We start from the raw sequence: 19,488 nt of genomic DNA on the forward strand, positions 1-19,488 counted from the left end.
GAGCATGGCTTACGTAGGATCAGAAGCTGATACCTTAGCAACCCCAGACCCATATCCTATATGAGCCTAGGGAATGGAGGCAGGCTGGTAGAGGTATGTAAGCCAATGACATGTCCGCCAAAGTACCTACTGCGTGTACACACACGCGGCAAGAAAGAGAGGGACAGTCCGTCGGTGTTAGTGACAAGCTGAAGCCTCTCTCGGCGGCCAAGTTGGTTGCACATTCTGGTAACTGGCTGGCAGATATTGACATACATATGAGAGGTATACGCTTGGTATACGCTTGCATATTACACGACACATACCACCTATATGTACAATATGAGTACGGGTAAGGTACCTAGTCATATATCACCCTCGCCCCAAACAACCCGGGGGCGAGATCTTCCTTTCTTCTTCTTTTCCTTCCATCCCCGACCTGCCAACCGCCGGTGTGCTTTCGTCAGCATACGGCCAAAGAGGTAAGGTAGTAATGAAAACCACCCTTCCCAACCCCTCAGTTTCGAGGTCATCAATGCCGGAGCGCGGAATATGTACCTAGTCGTATGTACCTACATACAATAATTACCTCTCATGGACGCACTTGCTGGTAAGGCCAATTGACGCCGCATAACCACCGGTACCATCCAGTCACTGTCCACGACTTATCCCTCCCACCCTTGCTTGCGCGTCTTGTAATCTTGGATGAATATGTAGTGTAGGTAGATACCTAACCTATGCGCGGACATAGGTATGTACATACACAGCCGCCGACAGTCTGGAGCCCGCTCGGCAGAAAGGCCTTGGCAAGCAGAAGTTGGCCCTAGAAGGTTTCATGACGAGGCCCAATAACAACTGCGACGCGGCGTTGTGTCGATGGCCCGAGGCGCGGGACGGCGATACGCTCGGTAAGCCGGTTCTTGTGCCTGCAAAGACCTAAGTTTATGTAGCATTTCCATCAGCATCTCCTCCGGGATGTTCAGCTACAGGTAGGATGTAAGTGCCTGCTAGAAAATGGAAACGAGCCCTTCCTAGCCTGCCGCTCACATCGCTAAAGGTGTTGCATAGGTACCCAGGTACCTCCCTCCGTGGCACTGCAGCCCAGGGCTACCCGGAACGCTGAAGTTGGGCGCCTTAGGTACCTAAGGGAGGTTGCTTGTCGAATGCATCCCTCCTCATAAGCATACAACATATAGGGTATGTCGTCCCAAGATCCCTCACGACGATGCAACAGCCACGTATCGTCATGTGTCTCTAAGCCACCGAGACTCCAACGTAGGTGGGTACAGGGCGGACTACGAACACATACGAGACATAGACGGGGAAGGGGGTCAAAATAGGTGCCGAAGTCGACGGCATTCCGCGTCCCAGCGCATACAGACACAGTACCTGTTCGGAGACGTCGGGTTAGCACACGACTAAACACGGCGCGGCAGTGCGAGCGATGGCGAGGAGGTCGGGGGGGGCCGGTGAGTTTCAGCCACAGTTGACGACCACCTATACGTCCATGGCCAGTTGCCTTTCGTCGATCTACACGTCCTACGCACCGGTTGCGCACACGCATCCATGGTTTGGCCGGGCGATGACTAGCTAGAGGCTTAGTTTCTAAAGATATCTCGGAGCGGCTTCTGCAAACATCCGCTTTAGGATTAGACAGGTCTTACATCGTGATGGATGGCTGTGGTCGATCACGCAGCACGCGCTGTGTTACCAACGAGAGAGATTTGGAGATCTAGACACACACACACACACACACACACACACACACACACACACACACTTACTTGAAGCGGTCTCCCCTCCCCAACCCTCTGCGTCGGGCGACTATCCCCGGTGAGCGCGAGGGGTCGTTGCTAAGGGGCTTCCGTATAGGCCGAGCAAGAAGACAGCTCGACTGATCCGAACATGAATGCTTCAGGTCGCTGCCATGGGGTCCATGAGGTGAACAACGCACCGAGAGAGTTGCAGCAAGGGTTCGATAGAACTTCTAGGAATGCTATGGTCAGGTGAGGGCAGGCGGAGTTGCGCTAGCTGGGAGGGACCAGGATCGACTGGGACACCCCTAGGAACCTCGATGACGTCGGGACGTGTTTTATTTCCACGTGAAGAGCCTTCGAGGCTGCGACGAGCAGGCTGGAGACTAGCCGAGCTGCCTCCCAACCTTCTGGAAACTCGTGAGGCCCGTGATCGAGCTGCCCCGAGTTCCCGACAGCGTGTCCCAGGTGCTGGCGGAACCGGGAAACGGATCAACCCCCATCGGTGTGTTGGGGGAGTGGGGCGGGGGGTTGCCGTAGGGTGTCGCATCCTCGAATGATATCGTCGCTGACCGCCTTGGCCCGGGTTTGTGTCGACGCTATAATACCATCGTGGGTCGGTCTGCATGCGCACTGAGCCGCCACACCCAGGATGGCCGAACATACGGAGATCTCTCTAACAGCTGACCTCAACTAGCGATTCCAAAAGCCTGCTTATCTGCAATCTGGGAAACAGAGTAGGTAAGTGGGCGGGTTATTTCGGCACTTGCTAGCAATGGTGCGTCCTATGCGACTTGGAGGACGGGTTACCGAATTGGCGGCGCCGGACATAAATATATATATATATATATATATATACGTGTCTGTTGGTTAGCAGAAGGGGACAGCATAACTCCTCGAGAAGAGAATTTACGGGCGCAGGAATGGTCAGGAACGGGGAGCCAGCCGCGAATGCCTAAGATAGGTGGATAATAGGGGACTGTAAAGGTCACTTATCACGTAACAGCTGTGTGGCTGCACGTGGAGTCGAACCATAGGCGGCTTCGCCTACTTTAGCATGCGTAAGTGCACAGCCAGCCTGGCCTGGTCGAGGGGTGGTGGTGTTGGAGTGGCATTGCGGGTTGGTGATAGGTGGCGAGATGGGACAAGCCAAGAGTCCAAGAGCCCGAAACTGTAGTAGGTATTATCTTGCCAGGCTTCCCCAAGCCTTCCCGGGCTTCCCAAGAGGGCCTTCCACGCAGACTGTCGAACCTACCTACGTATGTACTCAGTATGTACATACGATAGGTACTGTGGATAGATGGTACATCTTTGCCTGCGACCTCCCTGCGGAAGGCCCGGCAAAAGTTTAATTGCGTGTGTGTACCCGAGGGAAGTACCGAAAGGTAGGCGCATATTAATGTCACGTAACGCGTGCGATACGGTAGAGGATGATAAGTGAGTAACTTCAGCTGTTACGTGTCACGTCTGCTGGAACGGGCTTGGCATATACGATACCGAGTATCGTATGCGTAGGCCTGCCTATTACAAGTACAAGGCAGGTAGGTCAGTTAGAGTGGGCATCTCGCCCTTAACTCCACAGCGGCATACCTCATTTAGAATATGTACCTAACGTAACTATGAGTGGGTGTGTACGTACCTACTCATATATGCTGCGACCGGCTGCAACATCATTATAGTACACGTAACCAGTAGGTGACCGAACTCGAAGCCCCTACCGCTAGAGAGAAACGCACCTAGTCGCACAGTATGCGAGCTAACGGAGTACATCCGTCCAGCATCGTCCTCTGCCCGAGAGGCCACGGAGCGAGATCAGCCACTTCCCTACTCTCTCGAGAACTCGAGAAATAGGGGATTGCAGCTACCTCAAGGATTCGTTGATCTGTATTACGAAGAACCCCGACTTTTTTTTTTACTTCATGAAATGAGATGAATAAACAAAAAATACATAAGGTATTTTTCCTGGTTGGGTTCTGCCTTAGGTCTGATCCATTCCTTCTATTCTCTCATTAACTCCGCTGCAACAAATTCGATCTACGTTGTCCGCCTGGGAAATATACCATCGCCGTCACCCTCACTCGCACTCTTTGCACTCGCTGCCTCCAGACGTACCGTCACGCCAGCTCCCTCTCGCCCATACGCACGTCGGTTTGGGAAGAAAAAAAAAAAGACAAAGCCCCTGTCTAAAAACCTGTTTCGTCTCATTACCGGTCCGGTTGGTCTTGAATCCCGTGCCTCGTCTTCTCCAGAAGCTGGTCTCCGTCGGCATCCTGTTAGGCTGGAGCTCGTATGTACCTACAGTGTGCGGCACTACAGAACTGCAGAACGACTACCCGTTTCTTTTTAGTCTATCCAGATTGAGTGGTGCTGCGCGTGCATGTCTTGTATCTGGTCCACCGGCCTGCGTTGCATTCTGGTCGACAGCTTGTCGCCGCCTTTCGTCACTCCGTCGCTCGACAGGCCCGAATGACACCGACCGAGCCTTGGCCTATCCGTATATACGCACTCCACCCTCTCTGCACCCCGACCTGCCTGCTTTCCAATCGCTATTTTCTACCATCATCGCAGACGGGCGCTGCTGCTTGCCAGCCCCAACTCCTCCAAAATTCCTTCCCCGAAACCGAACCGCCTCCCCTCCAACATCCCCCTCCGAACCTTCGCGAATCGACCCGATCACGGCGCCCAATCGACTGCGTTGCTGGCCGGCCACAGGGATCACCCGACACGCGAGCACGAGCGACGCTCCTCTGACTCTGCCGACTCCGATTCCTGGACCGACACCGGTGATCTCGCCGAGCAGTGGGCAGATGAGGAGGATCCCCTGCGGAAGACTATCGCCGATACCTCGCTGAAGGGCGACTTCCTCTCTGGTGTCCTCAAGCGCCACCCCAAGCACAAGCGCGTCCAGTTTAGGCGATCCGTCTCCGCCCATAGCCCTCGCCCTTCTGCGTCCCTGCCCGGGACCGTTGACAAGGAGGCGATACAGATTCCTGATGTCCCTCCGCGCCGTCCATCGAGAGCCCAGCGTATCATAGGCGCCATCATGCCGGGCACTGGGATCCACGGCCTTACGGGCAAGCCCCTTCTGTGCGTAGGATGCGGTCCCAACTTGAGACCTAGGGTGTGCTAACTACTTCGCAGCTACTTCACGAGCATATTCGTGTCGCTGGGCGTCTTCCTGTTTGGCTACGATCAAGGGGTGATGTCGGGCATCATCACGTACGAGCTCCCCCCCCCCCAATTCCCTAAGCGCGACCGCCTACCCGAGCAGTCTTTAACCCTAACTTAGTGGCCCGTACTTCCGAAATTATTTCAAGAACCCTTCCAAGGCTGAAGTCGGCACGATGGTGGCCATTCTCGAGATCGGCGCCTTCGTCTCGTCCTTGGCCGTAGGAAAAATCGGAGATATCATCGGGCGTCGAAAGACTATCCTGTATGGCTCGATGATATTCTTCGTCGGTGGGGCCTTGCAGACGTTTGCTGCCAATATGGCTATGATGATGTTGGGTAGGATTATTGCCGGTCTCGGCGTTGGCTTGTTGTCTACCATCGTCCCCGTCTACCAGTCCGAGATCTCTCCTCCCCACAACCGAGGTAAACTAGCCTGCATTGAGTTTTCGGGTAACATCATTGGCTATACGACATCCGTATGGGTTGACTACTTCTGCGGATATATTCAGAGCGATATGTCGTGGCGTGTCCCTCTACTGATGCAATGTGTGATGGGAGCGTTGCTGGGCTTGGGCAGTCTGGTCATCGTCGAAACCCCAAGGTAACAAGTGCTCTGCTGCTGATGGAAAGTGACCTCTGTTGACACCCGCCTAGATGGCTGCTAGATAACGATTACGACGAAGAAGGTATTGTGGTTATCGCGAACTTGTATGGTGGCGGTGACATACATAATCCCAAGGCGCGAGAGGAGTTCCGTGAAATCAAGATGAATGTTTTGCTCCATCGTATGGAGGGCGAGCGGACCTACTCGGAGATGTTCCGACGATACAAGACCCGGGTCTTCATTGCCATGTCGGCGCAGGCGCTAGCGCAGCTCAACGGCATCAACGTCATCTCGTACTACGCACCCTACGTTTTCGAGTCGGCCGGTTGGATCGGTCACGACGCGATTAAGATGACGGGTATCAACGGGATCACGTACTTCCTCTCGACCATCCCGCCGTGGTACGTGGTGGATCGGTGGGGCCGCCGCGTCATCCTCCTGACGGGCGCCGTCGCCATGGCGATATCTCTGTCCCTGGTGTCATACTTCATCTACCTCAACATCGAATCTACGCGGATATGGGTCGTCGTCTTCGTCATGGTCTACAACGCCGCGTTCGGGTATTCGTGGGGTCCCATCCCCTGGCTCTACCCGCCCGAGATCCTACCGCTCAGCATTCGGTCCAAGGGAGCGAGTCTGTCCACGGCTGCGAACTGGGCCTTCAACTGGCTCGTGGGCGAGATGACTCCTATTCTCCAGGAGTGGATCAAGTGGAGGCTGTACCTACTGCACGCATTTTTCTGCGTAGTCAGTTTCGTTGTTGGTAAGTTGCCGGGTGCGCTCGCTCCTTTCGGCTGCCGCTAACGCGCTCCCCAGTTTATTTCATTTATCCAGAGACGTGTGGTGTACGATTAGAAGACATGGACTCGCTCTTCGGAGATGCGAGCACCGCAGCCGGGACCCCCGGTATCCGATCTGAGACGGCTTCTCTGAGGGGCGGGTCTCCCATCCCCTCACTCGATCTCCGAGGACGACCTCTGGGCCCCGAAGCCGGCGCCTCTTCGATGGACGTCGAGCCTCCCGTGCTAAACATCGTGAACGGGAAGCCGCAGCTCCGGTCCGAGAGCCAGAGTTCACGAGGACGGGTGGGCGAGTGGCTGAACCGAATGGTCGGACAGGCCCGCGGCGCCAGTAGCAGCCCGGCCGGCCAACCGAGGTACGCACCATTGGACCAGCGGGACGACTAAATATGCGGAGCACGAGACAACAGATTGGCGGGTGGGCAGGTTGAAACGTGTGTAGAGCCAGAACCACATAGAAGGCAGAGCGGACGAGCTACTTGGCCACGACGGCTAGGTTCCGCCATTTTGTACGGAGTAATTTTTTCCCTTACCGGTTTGCATCGGGCATCGGCCCGCGGGCGAAGCAGAGGACCTTTTGAGACAGCACACGCGGACGGACTTATCGAAAAGAAAAGAAGGGGAGAGAGACGGAGACACGAACCTCGGCAGTTGGTGGCTACGAGGATGGGCACTCGCCATTGCGTACGTACGTGCGTATCTTGCTTGGACGGGGGCTGCTGTCATGGGAGATCTGGTCACGACATGACGGGAACGCATCGTGGACGGGCTCGAGGTCATTTAGAAGTGCACCCGGGGATTTTCTGTCCGGGGCCAATATAATTTTTTGGATAGGCACCCCTTGGTAAGAGGCTGTCGATAGGTGATGACGGACGACGTCACAGGCTGGGACCCCCCCCCCAGGCTCAGAAATAGGTATATTATAGACGAGCAGACCAAAGTTTACGTTTCATACGTCCCTCCTATAGCGGCTACCACCTGACGTGCATACAAGAGGTGGATAGGTATACCTAGGTACCTATATACTACCTAACGTTAGATGTATGGTGCTGATGCATGCCTTGGGAGGTGCGTAGGTACGCACTAGGTACTTACCTGTCTACATACCTAGGTAGGTATATGCCCATAGGCGATCTCACGTGAGTTCGAATTGTTTCAACGCCGCGCAGGCCGACGTGACCTCATCGTCGCGCGAGGTTACATGCGTCTCGACCGGGGAGCGAAGAGAAGAAGCACGGGTGGGCACTTGCCCATTGCCAAAAAGGCTCCCGAACGGCTTTCTGGTACTATATTCGGGTATACGCAGGTGCCTAAGGTAGGCAAGCAGGCAGGTACCTAGGTGGTTATCTCACGCAGGCATCGTGCCAATCGATAACAACGCGACGGATCGCCGTTGGTAGATCATTGGGCGTCGGGGCGGTTGCCGCACGGGTAGGCAGGGCAGACTAATCGAATACGAAGTACTTTCCGCGGTTCCCGTTTCCCGTGTTTCGCCTACGAGTGCCGTTTCTGAGTCGGGAGTACGCAGTAGGTCGGTACCTGTCTAGGTACGTAGCACCATCGCGTCGAGGAAAGGAGAAAATGAACAAAGTGTCCCCAATTGGGCCCCATCCTATTCCGGCTTGCTTCGAGACGGCGCGGGCACGTAGTACTGAACAGATCATCGAAAAAAGGGGGCCGCTCCCTTACCACACACCCTGCTGGGGGGGGAGGTACTAAAAAAAGCGAGCTGCACAGGCGTTCAGGGTTAGGGGTTCCACTGTTTAGCGTGCCCAAGTAACCACCAAGCTGTCCCCTCCCTCTCCCGTTCATTCAGCTCTCGGCGCAAGGAAATGGGGGTTTGACCCGAAAGAAGAAGAAGAAGAAGAAAAAGAAAGAAAGAAAGAAAAAAAAAAGCCACGAGTCCAAGTTGAGGCATGGAAATCCACCGCCGGGCAGGTGGTGCCGACTGCCTAGGCATGCTAGGTGCTTGCCTGGGAATCGGAGCCGAACCATACCACGCGGCCTAGGTAGAGCTACTCGTAAAGCGCATGCGTGTTGGGCGCACGACGTAGTAGCAGGTACTTGTCGTATTTCCCCTACCATCATACGTCGTCCTACACGTAACTCGTCTTGATCCTGTTATACGCCACGCAAACCTCCTCGTCCACCTCTCTGCTTCTCCTCGACAACCCTTCTTTCGACGATCCCGCTCACCTTGTCTTCTCCGGGCCACGATTGCCGCTCCTGTTCTTTATCCGCGGCAGCGATGCTCTGCTCTTGTCATCTTTGACCCAATCTAATTGATTCTCTTCGGGTCCCTCCTTTTTCTTGTCTCGTTTTTTTCCTCTTCGCCTCGTCAGCCTCATCCGCCCCGAGCTGTCTGCCACTCGTTCCAACCCTTTTTTTATTACTCTGCAGCCCTCTTTCCCTCTCCGTCTTCCACCGCGAGGGGATCCCGCTTCCGCGGTCGCGGCGTACCGTCATGGCCGATCAGCAGGCCGCAGTCGCGTCCGGCGTCGATCCCGGCGACGCTGCTCGCCGCCGCAATGTACCCGGTTCCGCCGCTGTGCCCGTAGCGCGGCAGCCCGAGCTCGACGAGAAGAAGGTCCTCGCGAAGGGCAAGGTATGCATAGAGCACGCAGGTGCCGCGACCCTCGGTGCGGGCGGATGGCTGACTCGGATGTGTCCAGCAACCCTCCGTGCTGCAAGTCCTCGACCAGTGGGAGTTCATCATCGCACCCCTGATCTTCACAGCCCTGGCAGCCTTTACGCGTCTATGGAAGATCGGTCTCAGCCCAATTGTCACTTGGGATGTAAGTTCGGTGGCCATCTTGCGATTCCGATACTGCTTGCTGACAACTGCATAGGAAGCCCAGTTCGTTCCACCCCCCTCGCTAGAGAGACCCTTCCTCTTTCTTCACGACACTAACTACTCCTTCTCTCCCTAATTCAGCTTCGGCAAGTTCGGATCGCATTACATCAAACGCGAATTGTTCTTCGACGTGTCAGTATACGGTGTAATTTTGAGAGCCTGGTGGGAATACTGTGGTTAACACGTGGGACAGTCACCCCCCCCTTGGTAAAATCCTCGTCGGACTATCCGGAGTGCTCGCTGGCTACAATGGGTCCTTCGAATTCAAGTCGGGAGAGACGTACCCCGAAGAGCTCGACTACACCTTCATGCGAGCCTTCAATGCCTTCTGGGGGATCCTGTGCATCCCGCTGGCCTACTATACTGCGAAGGAGTTGAACTTGAAGCGACCCGCCGTCTGGCTGGTGACGCTTATGGTTCTGTGCGAGAACTCGTACACGACAATTAGTCGATTCATCCTTCTGGATTCTATGCTCCTCTTCGGTACTGTCGCCACTGTCTTTTGCTGGTCCAAGTTCCACCGTCAGCAGAAGTCGAGCTTCGAGCCCGAGTGGTTCTTCTGGTTATTCATGACGGGACTTAGCCTGGGATTCGTCTGCAGCATTAAGCTCGTCGGACTCTTTGTCACCGCCCTCGTCGGCCTCTACACGATCGAGGATCTCTGGAACAAGTTTGGCAACACCAAGATGCCCGTCCTGGTGCTCGCCGGCCATTTCAGTGCTCGAGTTGTCGGCCTGATCGTCGTCCCGCTGCTGGTGTACCTCCTCTCTTTTGCGCTGCATTTCGCCATCCTGACGAGGAGCGGCCCCGGCGACGCTCAGATGAGCTCCCTCTTCCAAGCTAACCTGGAGGGCAGCGAAATTGGGCGGAACTCCCCCCTAGAGGTTGCCATTGGTTCCAAGGTGACGCTGAAGAACATGGGTTACGGTGGTGGTTTGCTCCACAGTCACGTTCAGAGTAAGTGCTTGGCATCCCGCACAAATTGGGCGCATCTAACCTATACGGAAAGCCTACCCGGAGGGCTCGACTCAACAGCAGGTTACCTGCTACCACCATAAAGATGCCAACAATGACTGGTGGTTCTACCCCAACCGTACGGATCGGGATTACGACGCCGAGGAAGAGCCGCGATTCATTGGGAACGGGGATGTCATTCGCTTGATTCACTCTCAGACCGGACGAAACCTCCACACTCATGATATCGCGGCTCCGGTCACCAAGAGCCAGAAGGAGGTCTCTGCATACGGTAACCTCACCGTCGGCGATGACAAGGACCACTGGCAGATCGAAGTCGTGAAGGACGTTGCTTCTCGCGACAAGAGTAGGATTCGGACTCTGACTACCGCTTTCAGGCTGAGGAACCCCGTGATGGGTTGTTATCTGCGAGCTGCCAACGTCAACCTCCCTCAGTGGGGTTTCAAACAGATCGAAGTGACCTGCGACAAGAACAACAACCCTCGTGATGCTTTCACCCACTGGAATGTCGAGGCTCACACGAACGAGAAGCGTAAGGCACATCACACTGATCGATACCAGGAGGCGCGATTGTTAACCCAGTCACAGTTCCCCCCGCAGACCCGGGCAAGTACAAGTCTCCGTTCTTCCACGACTTCATTCACCTGAACGTGGCCATGATGACTTCCAACAACGCCCTCGTCCCCGATCCCGACAAGCAAGATGACCTTGCTTCCCAATGGTGGCAGTGGCCCATCCTCAATGTCGGCTTGCGCATGTGCGGTTGGGATGACAAGATTGTCAAATACTTCCTCCTTGGCAATCCCTTCATATACTGGGCCTCAACCGCATCGCTCGGCGCCGTCGGCCTAGTCACGGTTTGGTACATTCTCCGCTGGCGACGAGGCTTCGAGGACTTGTCGCAGGAGGATATCGACCAGATCCACTACTCTGGGCTCTACCCTATTCTGGGATGGTTCCTTCACTACCTCCCCTTCGTCATCATGGCCCGTGTCACCTATGTTCACCATTATTACCCCGCCCTGTATTTCGCCATCCTGAGCCTCGGCTTCCTCGTCGACTGGACTTTGCGGAACCAGAAGAAGGCGATCCAGTACACCATCTACGGAATTCTGTACTCCGTCATCATCGGTCTCTACATCTACTTTATCCCGATCTGCTGGGGCATGACGGGCAGCAACAAGAACTACAGCTACATGAAGTGGTTCGATACATGGCGTGTCTCCGATTAAAGCGACTAGAGAGACGGATCAACGTCCTTTTGCTCGGACGCGCGAAGGGGTAGGACCGTTGGCCGAGTCGAAGTAAGGCTAGGGTACGCTCGGCTTACCCGGGCCCTCGTAAAGGAGGGAAGTGAGAGAGAGGCTGGGACATTTCATATAGACCATACTGCACCCGGCTTTACCAGGCAATGGATAGCCAGCCACCCATTGTCCTTGACGATAACAAGCTCCCATCTCCTCTTATTTACCCTCTCTCTCTCTCTCTCTCGCTCTCTCTTTATAGTATCGGGTGTAATGATATGAGGAGAGCTTTCTTTTTTGGTTGCATAAAAAAGATTTTTTGCATGGAAGGGGGACGGAAGGGGGGGAGGGGGGTAAAAATCAAGAGAGCCGGGAGTTCTTAAGGGGTGGTAACGTGGATGAAGGAAGAGCATAAACTCTCTTTCGGTAAAAATAAAGGAAAGGATCAAGACTTGCTCGTTAATCGACCTATGTACTGATGGCTTTTTTTTTCCCCTCGCCGCTTGCCTCGTACGCGTAATATAATCCCTCCCTCTCTATATCTGTCTCCTGCTCTTTTCAGAGGCGGAAGGTTGGTCCCCCGATCTGTGTCGACAGGACATATACCGCAACGCAGCTTCTGCCTCTCCCCCCACGCCCCGTTTCTCCCGGACCCTACCCGCCCCGACCGCCGGGGGACGACGGCCGCGAGAAGGGAGCCGGTTGTCTAGAAAACCGGACTGGACCGGGTCGAGTTTGCGGTGTGTGTGTGTGTGTGTGTGTGCCTATGCATCCTACCTAGTAGGTACCTACCCACCGACATACGTACGTATGCGCACCACGCGCGCGTATATATCTGCGAGAGGCGGGGAGTCAGGTGCACATGCGCGCGAAGGGGGACAAGTAGACGATATTCAGCATTCTCCTCCCGCCTCTTCTCTGCTCTGCTATGCTATGCTATGCTAATGGACGCTGTCCCTGCCGCATTCGCACGGCCCTCTCCTCTCGCTGCCTCTACCTCTACTTCTGCCTCTGCCTGCGTGTATACCGCCCTGTGTTCCGCCCTGTCTGGTTCTGGGCCTTGCAGGAGCCCCCTCCTCTCCCCCCCCCCCCCCCAAAAAAAGGAGGCGGGTTGTGTCTGGTGGGTTGGGTATCTTCTTCGTCGACGACGGCGCCTGTGTGTGATGTGTGTATGCATGCGTCCCGGGTGCTTGTTCCCCCCATAGAAGAAAGAAAGAAAAAAAGAACACGCGAGCGCGCAACGCGCCGCGGCGGTATTATATATATACAGGGTCGAGTCTTCTCTCTGCCCCTCTTCTCTGCCTCTGCGCATTTCTTCAGCCCCGAGAGAGACTCAGAGTATATTACTGTAGTTCGATGTGACCTGACGAGATCCGTGGCCTCCGGGACTGCGCCGTCCCACGAGGGGCCGTCCTGGTGATTCCCGCGCCTTCCCCGTTTCGCCTCGTCTCGTTGTAAACAATGGTCGTTACTCTTAATATCGTCGCTTATTCCCCCACTGGGGGGGCCCCGCATAACCACGACTTCCTCCGGCTAACAGCAACCGCCCATGACGCCTCGGTTGGCGGAGGGGGCCAGCCTAAGGTGGGCGGCGCCGGCGCTGCCGGGGCCGGGGCCCTTGACGCCGGAGCGGCGGTCGTTGAGATCGTACTTGCCGGCGCTGATGTTATCGAAGATGCGCTCCGCGACGCGCATGAAGGCGTGCTCGACGTTCTCGCCGCTCTTAGCCGAGGTCTCGACGTATTGCAGGACGCCGTTGGCGCGGGCCCACTCCTCGGCCTCGACGGCAGTGACCTCGCGGCGGCCGGTGTAGTTGCCGACGGGGTCGTCGCGGGCCTGGTCCACCTTATTGCCGACGAGGATCACGACGATGTCCGGGTCGGCGATGGCGCGCAGATCCGACAGCCAGTCGGTGACGTGGATGAAGGTCGCACGGCGTGTGATGTCGAAGACTAGGAGAGCGCCAGAGGCGCCGCGGAAGTACGACCGGGTGACGGATTTATACTAATCGAGGCAAGCGGGAATATCAGTATGGACGATGTTGCATTACTGTTGAGGAAGAAGGCAGAGAGAGAACAGAGCCGAGAGTTGCCGAGATAGGATGAGGAGAGCATTGACTTGATTACTCAGAAGGATAGAACAAGACATTGCGCCTCCCTAGACTGGAACAAGAGGCTGGCTATTGATTCTATTGCACGTACCGTTTCCTGTCCCGCCGTGTCCCAAAGCGAGAGCTTCATGTGTTTCTGGGGGGTGTTGATGGCCCGAGGTGGCTCGGGAAGGCCGCCTTCGGTGGCCGGCGCGGAAGGCTTGGTGTGGGGTGGACCGACAGGCACAATCCTCGATCCGAACTCGACGCCGATGGTGACGTCGTGCTGGGGGCTGAAGCGGCCCTCGCAGAGCCGGATGGTGAGAGACGACTTGCCACATCCCGAGTCGCCGATGCAGACGAGCTTGGCAATGTAGTCCCAGGGAGGGGAAGACATGAGGAAAGACAGAGCGTAGGTGTCGGAGGGAGAGCTAAGTATTTGGCGAAATTACGAGGGGTGGGATGAAGAAGGAGAGGGATGCGAGAAGCTCTTGTTGGTCTCTGGCGTGATGGGGATGTAAGAAGCCCGGCTTGATTACAGAGAGATGGCGAGCCCTGGGCGAGAGGTGTCAATCAGTTGCTACCTAGTTTGGAATGGAGAGGCACGTGTGGCATACGGACAGGTATATAGCGAAGAGGGGACGGGATAGGCCAAGGAAGGGAAAGGAAGGGAGAGAATAGGCGTTGGGAAGCGAGACTGAAAGCGACGAGCAGCAGCAGGTGGTGTATGAAGAGGTAGTGTAGTTTGGAAGTGAGGGTTGCCGCATGTGGGATGTGCTCTTTAAACCCGTCCCGGCATGCCGTGCACGCAGCACAGCACAGCACATAGCGTATCGATAAGCAACCCCCCGATGGCCCCTGGCCCTACCTAGCTTCAGGTACGCGTGGACCCAAGAGTAGCAGGTTAGGTACCTCCTGGAGCACGTACCCAGAGATCTAAGACACTGGGGTGCGTACTGAGGTACAGCAAAAGTAGCGCGGGAATGCAGCTACCTCTGCTTCCTGCAATTCCCCCACCGCGGGTACCACGCTGCCAGCCTCCAGGGCTACCACTGCAGGTACTGTGTCGCTAAAGGTACAGCCAGAGAACTTCGCAAAGGAGACATGGATGGGCGAATACCTCTACACGTACTACCAAGCACCACAGGTGGCAGCTGATTGGGGGGGGCGGATGACCTCACCATGTCAGACACCTTCGATGCCCCCGACCGGCTCGTGACCAACCTGATCTAGTTACAGTCAACTCTCTATCGCTTTGGCTGTGCTGGAGACGTACCTCATGTACCCAGTCAGATCTGCCTGGGCTCCAGCTAATAGGCGCATCCCACAACCTGGTCCGATAGGTGTAGCGCATAGGTGTTTATATATGCGCAGCTAGTTGAGGCGGATGAACATGTGAACATATGTATAATATAGGTCAAGCACCCTGGGCCATAGGCAGCGATCATAGCATGGATTTAATACAGGTAAGTACCTAGGAAGTAGGTACTTGACACGCCTAGGATAAGCGTAGGTTTGGCTTTATTACTGTCATCTTCGCTGCGAGTTTCGTAGGTGCCTGTTACTTTAGGTACATACCAGACCCAAGCAGCGGTATGCCGGGTTTCGATGTGTATAGGTCCTACCTACCTCTAGGTACATACCTATCTAAGCAGGTAGGTGGGCCAGGCCTACTAATTGCTTTGCTATAGCACGTTGGTAGCCTAGAGGTAGGTACCTAGGTAGACACCTGGTAGCCTGGTAGGTACCTATGCCTCTCCCGCTCCGTATGTACCGGGGTACACCAGATATGCTACCTTTGCATACCTGGGTGGCAGGTAGTAGGTACTATTATGTAAGGCCGTAGGCGGTACACCTCCGTGTACTCTTACCCAGCCTGTCCGCATGTGAGCAGTCCGGCAGTCATTCAGCCCAGTCCGACCAACCCTCCTCCATCCACACCTCACCTTCACGACGCCGTCACCGACGCAACCACCACGAATCACCAACCAGCTTATTTTCAACATAATACTTGCCCCAAATCCATTTTTCCGTAGCAACGTTTCGAACATCCAGCATTTCCATCACGCCCGCCCACTCCTATAGACTCTTTTGTCCCGAGGCAGAGCTCAGAGAACCCCAGGCTGCCTCTCGTTCCTCCCGGACACCGAGCATCGTCTTGTCTGTATCCCTTCATCGTAGTCACCGCCCATTGATTGCTGCTCCGTATTAGTTTGCCTAACTCTGCCCAACCTGCCCCCCCTCTCCCCCGGCCTGCTGGAGCCTGCCTCACTCCCAGCTCGTCTACCATGTTCTCGGAATGTAAGTCGCCATACCAATACCCTCCGTAGCCTGAGAAACTGCTCAAAAGTCTGACCCCTGGTTAAAAGATGCGTCGAGATTCCTAGCCCAGTCGCAGTCCCGGCTCTCCAATTTCGGCCAGCCGGATAGCAGCGACCCTCCGAACCGACCGTTGCAAGGAGGTCCCACGCGATTCTCCCGACATCCTGCCAAGTCCTCGTACCAGTCCCGCCTCGGAAATCCCTATCAGCCCTCAAATTCCCGATTCGGAGCCTTCTCGCGGTATAATACCACCTCAGACGCCCCGCTCTTCCACAGCGCCTTGAACGAATTCCGCGAGGAAGAAGATGATGACGACGCTAGGGAGGCCGCAGATCTTCGGGCCCTGCAGCGCTCGCGTCGAGTCTTTGTCTCGAGCCGCTTAGAAGAGAGTTCGGCATCCGAGAACGACGACAGTCGCATATCCGAACACAACGCCGACGCAGCGTACGGCGACCCGTATTCGAGCGTGAGCCGCCCCGTCGGCGGTATCAAGAGCAGCTGGAACGGCGAATCGAGCTTCAAGGATCGACACCCCAAGCGTGACGCGGCTAGCACGGGACCCGACAGCCCGGGGGGCCACGCGAGCACACGTCAGAATTCTGATCACAGCGACGAGAGCGGCAAGATGGTCGATATCGGTCTGGAGTCGACAGTAATGGATAACGAAGTGCCCGAGGATCTCTTGCAGGAGACGCCGGTAGACTCGTCGCCGCCTGCTTTTCAGCAGTTCAAGTCTACCTCCGGTCGCGTAAAGGGCGTGGCCGGCAGAAGGGGCTCGAACCTAGAGCACGATCCTCGCCTGATGCGTCAGACTATTGCCGAGGAGGACGAGGAGGACGAGGAGGACGAAGCTGACGAGCCAGGGCAGCGAAGCGAACTCCCCACGCCTGCACCTCCCCGGATGTACGGCGAGATATTCGTACACGATCAATTCTTCGCCTGGATCTACCTCATAGCGATCGCGTCCCTCCTCGCCACGTTCGTGTTGGTATGGCTGCACACCTCGGTGCCTAGTAGGAAGATTGGCGACACCATTTACACGACACTTCATTCCTCCTTCCACCTCCTGGCTGTGGACACTCTGGTCTCGGTTATCGTTGCCTTGGTTTGGATGGCGGCGCTGCGGTCGTTCGTCCAGCCTCTGGCCCTCCTCATCCTCCTAGGCGTGCCGATGGTTCTCTTCTCTTTCTCGCTATACCCCATAATCTCCAGCTTCCAGGGGCCAGACCACGGATCTCGACTGCAGGACGTGGTGATGAGATACGCGGCCATCATACCGGGCATCTGCGCGATCGTCTGGATGTGGCTGCTATACAAGGGCCGTCACGAGATACAGAGGGCGATCGACATTCTCGACTTTTCGAGCCGCATCCTCGCCGCCAACCCGGCACTGGTGCTCCTCGGCTTCGGCTCTCTCGCCTTCGTCGTCGGGTGGACGTGGGTGTGGCTATGGATGTTTACCAGGGTCTTCCTCGGAGGCTACTTCTCCAAATCCCTCTCCGCTTTCGTGATCGGCACGGCCACCTGGTGGCTCGCCATCTACTTCTTCATAATGTATGTGTGGACGCTCTCGGTCATGAGCGGAGTCGTGCGCGCCACGACGGGCGGCACCGTCTCCAACTGGTACTTCTTCCGGAACAACCAGTCGCCCGCGTCGTCGAACGCGATCGTCAAGGGGGCTCTGGGCCATTCCACGTCTACCGTGTTCGGTACCATCTGTGCCTCGACTCTGCTGTCCCTGGCGGTGCGGCTGCCGATCCTGGTGCTGCCTCGCCGCATTTCCAGCATCTTCGAGTTCATCGGATGGCGACTGGCCCCACGCCCGGTGTCCGTGCTGACGAACCCGCTCGCGTTGACATACGCGTCGATCCACTCGCTGCCCCTGATGGAGTCGGCGTCGCAGCTCAGCAGGATCCAGTTCCTGGCCACGGGGCCTACCACGACGCTCACTCCCAGCGCCTTCTCCCGGCGCGGACAGTCGACGGCATCGCTGATGCCGTACCGGATGGCCAAGATGCTGCTCCACGCGGCACGGTTTGTCATGTCGACGGCACTGGGTTTCGCGGCGTGGGTCATGACGGCACGGCAGTTGCAGGTCCAGCTCCCGGACAGTACCGGGATCAGAGGGAGCGCCTATGCGTACGTGGTCGGCATCGTAGCTAGTATGATCGGCTGGGGGGTATTGGGAGCGATGGAGGGCGTGTTATCGGGTATCCTAGACGCGGTGCTCGTATGCTACGCTAGCGAGAGAAGGCTGGGCAGCGAGCGCGCTACGTACTGTATCGAGGCGGCCAGGCTGTTTGAGGAGAGGAGATATGACGAGAGGGACATGGTGTGACAGGGAAATGCTGGGGACGGGGGACGGGGGACGGGGGGGGGGGGAGAGAGAGGGTTACGTATCATGATGTCTAAAGCTTTGGCGTTGGCCCGGAGGGCGTGGATAGGAAGGAGTCTCGAGATTGGACAGCGGAGGAATAGAATTTATTCATTCAATACCCCCTCCCCGTCCTTCTTTCTGTTATTCCTTTCCATTTCCGTTTCTTCCCTCATCACTGCCATCTCCCCCCAATGGGCGCACGCACAAATACAAATCGCCCGTCACCGACATTCCCACCGCAGACACACTCACACTTGACGTCCTCGTCGCGCTGCGTGTCCCGTGACGTTATGCGAGGCTTGGGCCCTGCCGATGTGGCCCCCTGTCATACCAGCCGGCATGTCCATGTACGTAACCGGCGAGCTTGAGCGATCACCTAGCCACAAAGCTACACAGGTGTTCACAGAGCTAACCTCGATGCTACACGCGGCCAGCCGGGGAAGCTGACCAGATACTCCCCGATCCGATCTGAGCACCGCAGTACGTACCCCATATTGGTTTGCGGGATCCCTGGGATATATAGCTTCGGGGTGTGACTTGGGGAGCTCGAGGGAAACCAACCCATATTTTCCCGGGACTGTCCGCCGATTTTCCCGCCGTCGCGACCGCGAGCAACGCGCCACGTCGCTATCACGCACCATGTCACCAAGAAGCGGAAGCGCCCTCGACATTCGAGTCGACGATACTCACCAGGAGGAGAGGTGGCACAGCATCCCACTACCCGCAGGTGAGGCCCGATGCCAACCGCGTCATCATTACCCTGCTGTTTCGCTTCCCGCTTAGGACATGGCCTCGGCGGTGCCAAATCGTTACTAAATAGTAATGTGCAGATGAGCCAGAGGACTGGGAATACGTCCGGGCATCCGAGCTTTGTTCCCGTAAGCGTCTCTCGTCTCCTTCGCATACCCATCTACCCGCTTTGCCTCTTTCTCACATCGCCATCGTCTACCCACATCGGGAGCCTCACTCTCCCCTCCGCCCCCTCCTCGGTTCGTAGCAGGCTATCTTTCCTCTTGCCTCTCGCCCATCACCTTGCGACATATCTACCAGCGATCCGGCTGTTGCAAATCTCGTGCCTGCCAGCATGCTAACAACAGCGCGATTGGCCTCTTGGTATCCCTGCAGGTCAGTGTGCCGACATCATGCAGAAGTCGTCGGAGAGGAACGACTGGATGGGGCTAGGCCGTATGCCGAATCTGGGGCGAGCCTGGCAGAAGGTATCGGCCGGGATTGGGCAGTGGAAGGCGTCCGTCGTTGGGGGGAGTAACAACGACGATAACAGCAGTGGGATCCCCCCTAATAGTAACGATGGCGATGCC

General features: G+C 56.4%; 4 protein-coding genes across 4 annotated transcripts; 3 read left to right on the plus strand and 1 right to left on the minus strand.

Annotated features, from left to right (window-relative positions):
• Positions 1–4,110: 4,110 nt before the first annotated feature.
• On the plus strand, positions 4,111–6,748 carry GGS23DRAFT_621046 (sugar transporter STL1; the record flags this gene model as incomplete). The annotated part of the gene is made up of 6 exons (XM_051521146.1): positions 4,111–4,181; positions 4,302–4,820; positions 4,875–4,952; positions 5,023–5,505; positions 5,559–6,271; positions 6,325–6,748. The coding sequence occupies 6 exons, from the start codon at positions 4,111–4,113 to the stop codon at positions 6,693–6,695; spliced, it is 2,235 nt and encodes a 744-aa protein (XP_051372111.1). The 3' UTR covers positions 6,696–6,748.
• A 1,432-nt stretch (positions 6,749–8,180) lies between these two features.
• Positions 8,181–11,705, plus strand: GGS23DRAFT_566764 (glycosyltransferase family 39 protein). The gene is made up of 7 exons (XM_051516292.1): positions 8,181–8,913; positions 8,981–9,103; positions 9,158–9,165; positions 9,244–9,294; positions 9,356–10,119; positions 10,172–10,669; positions 10,726–11,705. The coding sequence occupies exons 1-7, from the start codon at positions 8,773–8,775 to the stop codon at positions 11,367–11,369; spliced, it is 2,229 nt and encodes a 742-aa protein (XP_051372112.1). The 5' UTR covers positions 8,181–8,772; the 3' UTR covers positions 11,370–11,705.
• Positions 11,706–12,257: 552 nt separating this feature from the next.
• Positions 12,258–14,228, minus strand: GGS23DRAFT_566767 (GTP-binding protein rab2). Its single transcript, XM_051516293.1, has 2 exons — positions 13,583–14,228; positions 12,258–13,385 (listed from the first exon to the last, which is right to left on the minus strand). The coding sequence occupies exons 1-2, from the start codon at positions 13,865–13,867 to the stop codon at positions 12,915–12,917; spliced, it is 756 nt and encodes a 251-aa protein (XP_051372113.1). The 5' UTR covers positions 13,868–14,228; the 3' UTR covers positions 12,258–12,914.
• Positions 14,229–15,640: 1,412 nt separating this feature from the next.
• On the plus strand, positions 15,641–18,159 carry GGS23DRAFT_531813 (uncharacterized protein). The gene is made up of 2 exons (XM_051514742.1): positions 15,641–15,771; positions 15,840–18,159. The coding sequence occupies exons 1-2, from the start codon at positions 15,759–15,761 to the stop codon at positions 18,128–18,130; spliced, it is 2,304 nt and encodes a 767-aa protein (XP_051372114.1). The 5' UTR covers positions 15,641–15,758; the 3' UTR covers positions 18,131–18,159.
• The last annotated feature ends 1,329 nt before the right edge of the window (positions 18,160–19,488 follow it).

Source organism: Durotheca rogersii, assembly GCF_024521655.1.
Source record: "Durotheca rogersii strain YMJ 92031201 chromosome Unknown GGS23scaffold_9, whole genome shotgun sequence".
Taxonomy (NCBI): domain Eukaryota; kingdom Fungi; phylum Ascomycota; class Sordariomycetes; order Xylariales; family Xylariaceae; genus Durotheca; species Durotheca rogersii.

Coding starts and splice junctions, on each gene's coding strand:
- GGS23DRAFT_566767 (XM_051516293.1), bottom strand. CDS start 13,867: ATGTCTTCCCCTCCCTGGGACTACATTGCCAAGCTCGTCTGCATCGGC. Junction 13,386..13,582: donor ACACGGCGGGACAGGAAACG/GTACGTGCAATA, acceptor TGCCTCGATTAG/TATAAATCCGTCACCCGGTC.
- GGS23DRAFT_566764 (XM_051516292.1), top strand. CDS start 8,773: ATGGCCGATCAGCAGGCCGCAGTCGCGTCCGGCGTCGATCCCGGCGAC. Junction 9,295..9,355: donor CGCGAATTGTTCTTCGACGT/GTCAGTATACGG, acceptor CACGTGGGACAG/TCACCCCCCCCTTGGTAAAA. Junction 10,670..10,725: donor GGCTCACACGAACGAGAAGC/GTAAGGCACATC, acceptor ACCCAGTCACAG/TTCCCCCCGCAGACCCGGGC.